Source organism: Vipera berus (assembly GCF_964194415.1).
Source record: "Vipera berus genome assembly, chromosome: 2".
NCBI classification, from domain to species: Eukaryota; Metazoa; Chordata; class Lepidosauria; order Squamata; family Viperidae; genus Vipera; species Vipera berus.
This window is the reverse complement of record NC_138203.1, coordinates 271811827-271817163: the sequence shown is the minus strand read 5'-3', so window position 1 is coordinate 271817163 and position 5337 is coordinate 271811827. Positions and strand designations below refer to the sequence as shown.

Genomic DNA, 5337 nt, shown 5'->3' with positions numbered 1-5337 from the left:
TGGGGGAGGATAGAGGCGTGGAGGGCGGATCTCCTGCTCTTCTCCGAGTCGAAGCTGCAGCTGGAAGGTGAGCGGAGGGCAGGTCGGAGGGGAAGCTGGGAGTAAGTCGGGCTGTTTGGTTTCCTCCAAGACGTGGAAGCAGCGAAGGGACAAGGCCAACACATACTCAGCTGCTGCATATTCTTTCCCTCCCCGAATTTTATTCCAGTGATGCTTCATGATAGACTAGACTAGACATGACGAGACTAAAGGATAGGACAGGACAGGACAGGACAGGACGGAACGGTGTGATAGGACACATGAGGAATTTGTCTCCGGTGCATAAGTTCTCCATGTACGTACAAGCAGCAAGTCCTAAATCATCATAATCATAAAGTACACTCATAAATCATAAGATTCAACATTCAGTGATAGTCACAGGATACTAAAGAAGCAATCAACAGAAATCATAATAGATACTAATTAGCAATCAACCTAAATGGTAAGATAGAAACAATAAAGTTACAGTCATAAGAATCTAAGGAAATAGGTAATAGGAAAGACGCAGATAATAGTAATACAGTAAAATTGGTTCCTTCAATTTTCTGCTGGTTGGGAGATTTAAAAAGTACTTTAGAGTTGACTCTGCTTTTTTTTATCAGTGCGTTGTTTTCTTGGCAAGTGACAAATTTCATGGGCAAAACTGGTGCTTTAAATCTTGCAGAGGCTTTGGGCACCATTTCCTCTGAAATTTACTTTTTGTCTACCCTACCCTACCCTACCCTACCCTATCCTATCACCAAAACAATATCAAAAAAAGTTAAATATCTGAGAGAGAAACATATAGCACAAAAAGGTTCTGTTCAAAGTCATAAAAGTTTAATTTGATATGAAATAGTAGTATTAGTTGGGAACCTCTCCAATTTATTTTCTTTTTAATTCATTTAATGTGGTCTGCATCTTTTCTGGGATTTCTTTTTTCAACTCGGCATTATATTGGATGAAGTCTCCTCTTATCACAGCTTTACTTGCATCTCAAACAAATTTTATATCAGCACACTTTTCAAGGTTATCAAATAATTTGTTTAATTTATTTGTATTGTTACCAGCCACATGATCTTTTTGTAAAATTGCCTTGTTGAATCTGCAATTAGAAGATCTTGATTTTATGTTAAACTTTAAAATGAACGGATTATGATCTGAGAAGTTCTTTGGTAAAATATCCTCTTTAATTATTCTATTAGCCGCATTCTTTGAAATCTGTATGCTATCAATTCTTCAAAATGATGGACGTCTTGAGAAAAATGTATATGCTTTTGCAGACCCATTTTTGTGTCTCTAGGATTGTACCATTCTCCATCAAGCCAAAGAAATATTTTTGGAAGTATGTCCTGGTTAGGCTAGATTTTCTTTCCCTAAAGTTCTATATAACTGAGGGCCACAATCTCTCAACATATGCCAATTATGATATGAAAATGGAGAAAATTGAAAAAGTGGAAAAAATTTTCATCATGTGGCACATAACAACAGCAATTACCTGTTTTTAAATCCAGCCCCTTTTCCCAAGCCTCCAATCTTAAACAAGATCCATGGATTGGGTAATTTTTGCTGCAAATTCTTCCAAAAACGTTTTCAAATAAAAAGAAAAATCCTCTGGCTGCTTTCTTTGCTCACAGGTGAAGACCATGGTTGAAGCAATAATAATAGCTTCCCCAATTCCAAAGTAATTCTAATATAAATAATAAGTCCAGAAATATTAGAAATCTCCAAGATAGAAAAATAGCCTGTATTAGACTAAAAACTTTAGTATACCAGTTCTGGAAGTTTTTTCAGGCTGAAACATACATAGATTTTTAACATGTGCATATGTAGGTTTGTGTATATTTCAATATGTCCTCTATCCTCAGCATATATAAATAAAATTATTATTACTATTATTTCCAGTTATCTAATACTAAATGCTAAGAATTTGTGATTTACTAAAGTTAACAAGAGAATGTCATGATTGCTTTGGTATTTGAACTTGGATCTCATAGACTTCTATAGGTGAAAGTAATCATAATGTTAAAGGTAACTACTATTTTGGTACGTTTGCTTTTTGATTGTAACTTATGCTTCTTTTCTTGCTGATTTCACATCTTGTGCATCCATTTATGTTCAATAAATAAACTAACCATTCTATGTGAATCTTATAGACGAAAAAGGACACCAGGGGGAGCATTCTGGACAAGAGAGAATCGCAGCAAGAATTAAAAAGGAAAGCATATCTAGCCGGCAATCAAAAGTTTTTCCTACTTCCTCCAGAAAATCAAAACAGTCCTCCATTTTCCCAGCAGCTGACAGACAAAAGAGAGAAATAACAGGAAGAGTGTTTGGAAATTATTGAGTCTGTGGAGCTCATGAAAATACTCCACAAAAAGGTCAGAGGGGATCATTTCCAACTTGCAAAAAAGAAGGAAATATCTGGAAATCAAGTGGTACCTTCCTGCATGACTGTCTGCCCTATGTGGCAATATTTTTGAGCTCCAGAAACCATTTGGTAGAAAAGCTCCCAGATATGCATATTGTGAGAAAAGCACAGATTGCAGATCACACCTGATTATGCATCAGAGGACCCACCCTGAAGAAAAGCCCTCCCAGTGCCCTCAGTATGGCGAAAGCTTTAGGACAGATACTGCCCTAGAGATACACCAGAAGACACACCCAAGGGAGACACCGTATGAGTGTCTCGAATCCAAATTTATTATACACGAGAGGACTCACGACGAGGATAAATCGTATGAATGCCTAGATCCTGGGAAAGGTTCCAGTCACAATTCTGACCTGGTGATACACCAAAGGATACACACAGGAGAGAAACCGTATGAATGCTTAATTTGTGGGAAAAGTTTCATTCGGAATTATGCTCTGGCTATACACCAGAGGACTCACACTGGAGAGAAACCATACAAGTGTCTGGATTGTGGGAAATGTTTCACTCAGAATTCCCACCTGGTGACCCACCACAGGACTCACACTGGTGAGAGACCATATGAGTGTTCAGATTGTGGAAAAAGCTTTAGTTGGAAATATGGCTTGCTGATACACCAGAGGACTCACACAGGAGAGAAACCATACATGTGTCCGGATTGTGGGAAATGTTTCAGTTACAATTCTGATCTGGTGGTACACCAGAGGATACACACAGGCGAGAAACCGTATGAGTGTCCTGACTGTGGGAAAAGTTTCCGTCAGAATTCCGACCTCCTGGTACACCAGAGGATACACACCGGGGAGAAACCGTACAAGTGTCCAGATTGCGGGAAAGGTTTCCTTCGGAGTTATGCCCTGGTGATTCACCAGAGGACTCACACTGGGGAAAAACCATATAATTGTCTGGACTGTGGGAAATGTTTCAGTCGGAATCCTGACCTGGTGCTACATCAGAAGACTCACACTGGGGAGAAACTGTACAAGTGTCTAGATTGTGGAAAAAGTTTCACTCATCGTTCCACCTTGGTGACACACCAGAGGACTCACACAGGGGAGAAACCATATGAGTGTCCAGTTTGTGGGAAAAGTTTCAGTACTAGGTCTATCCTGATAAATCACGTAGGTTTACACACAGGGGAGAAACCTTTCAGATGCCCAGAATGCGGACGGTGCTTCTCGCAAAGTTCCTCCCTAACTGCACACAAGAAAATCCACATGAGGCAGAAGATGATGAGTGAAGAGAAGGGTTGAATTTCTTTCCTGATCTACATTTGGAAATGCAACGGAGAAACTGACAAGTTTAATTTGGGGCCTGATTCACTTTGGTCAAACATATCTCAGTATTGGGCATGAAGAAGTAGAGAAAAGACATCAAAGAATTAAATTTTCTTCAATTCAGTGATTAGGTTATAATACAATGCCCCCATGGCTCTGGACATACAGAAACTACACAGCACATGTTTTTCCAGTGCCTGTATTATGCTTATAACAAGCCAATACTGCATAAATACTCAGGGCACACAGGAGAATTCTGCATGTTCCTGCTGTTCCTGTACAACATAGGATATTTTATTTTATTTATTTATTAAATTTATATACTGCCCTATTCCCGTAGGACTCAGGGCGGTTTACAGGGAAAATTAAAAGCATAACATACAAAAATTAAAATCAGTTAAAACAATTTATTCAAGTCCCCAAAATTTAAAACTAAAACCCAATTAAAATTAAAACCCCTCAGTCTGGGCCAGACAGCTGACGGGTTTTGCAGAGCAGCAGATAAAATTTGTCGGACAATGGATAACCTGTGCCATAAACTAGTCTTAATAAGCATCCAGCTTGTCATACTAGGCTTTGGACAGTGATAGGTTTAATCTGCCACATATTCATCTTTATGCTCCCTAAACCCATCTTATGCTCTTAGCTCTCCTTTTAGTTCTGTTTAGACTTCAGTGTTTATATATAGTCTCTCTTGTATCTTTCAGGTTTTTATAATAATAATTTTTAGACTTTGATTATGTTCTGTAATTTTTGACTGACTGTACCCAAGTTCCTTACCCTGGTGTTTCACTGTAATAAACATTTGATTTGATTTCATCAGGTAATATAATGCTTTCCCCCCCCCCTACGATCCCCTTGCAGAAGGACACCGAGCAACCAAAACCAGGCCGGGGGTGAGGAGGAACCAACAGGCTCTTTGGCCCTGAACCTCAAGCTCCAAGGGGCTTCAAAATTAAACACATTGTAAAGTATTTAAATGTTGAAATAATCAAATTATAGTTTCTCTCCTTCTCTCTGCCATTTTTGGGCACATCCCTTACCATGTCATATTTTATTATTCTCAGGAGCTGAAAATTATTGAAATGGTTCAAAAGCCTCTGGATCTTTGAGAGGACCATTCCATAACGCGAACTCTTAATAGCTACAACATTCTGATGTCTTTGGGGAATAAAATGGGACATTAGCAAAGAGGGAAGGAATAGCTCCAACCATAGAAATGTACTCAATAAAGGTTGAATGCCAGGTGTGTGTGTTTTTTTCCTGCACATGCTCTCAATTATTGAGCTACTGAGTTCAAGAAAAACATCCCTTGGCACAGGATCCAGGGAAAAGAAATGATGAACATTCAGATCAAAATTTTGGCCTCATGGCTCTCCAGTCTTAAAAAGGTCCCTGTATTTTGGCTGCCTCAGATGGAATTGTGCAGCAGGCAGAGAAAACTTTGATCGGTGGGTCCTGTCTCATTCCCAGGGATCTTATCTGAGTATTGAAAAGAGACTCAGCCTTGAGGATCTGGTTACTGCTTTCCACCTGTGCATAGAGAAAATCTCCCTGTTTCTCTGCACAGAGATGAGCAACGTGGAAGGGAAATGTTGGCCTGAATTTCTC

The 5337-nt window shown here is 39.1% G+C and overlaps 1 protein-coding gene across 4 annotated transcripts; it reads left to right on the top strand.

Moving 5' to 3' along the window:
* LOC308660984 (uncharacterized protein) lies at positions 1-4937 on the top strand. 4 transcript variants are annotated; one of them, XM_081315638.1, is made up of 3 exons: positions 78-334; positions 2175-3570; positions 4591-4937. In XM_081315638.1, the coding sequence occupies exons 2-3, from the start codon at positions 2581-2583 to the stop codon at positions 4624-4626; spliced, it is 1026 nt and encodes a 341-aa protein (XP_081171764.1). In that variant the 5' UTR covers positions 78-334; positions 2175-2580; the 3' UTR covers positions 4627-4937. The 4 variants fall into 4 exon arrangements, 3 of the variants coding, with proteins under 3 accessions (XP_081171763.1, XP_081171764.1, XP_081171762.1); XM_081315637.1 differs by lacking the exon at positions 78-334 and adding an exon at positions 1-67 and having other exon boundaries at positions 2175-4937; XR_014024856.1 differs by lacking the exons at positions 78-334; positions 2175-3570 and adding an exon at positions 15-67.
* The last annotated feature ends 400 nt before the right edge of the window (positions 4938-5337 follow it).

Excerpts from the sequence above, each read along its gene's own strand:
- LOC308660984 (XM_081315637.1), top strand. The coding sequence starts at position 2,581 with ATGCATCAGAGGACCCACCCTGAAGAAAAGCCCTCCCAGTGCCCTCAG.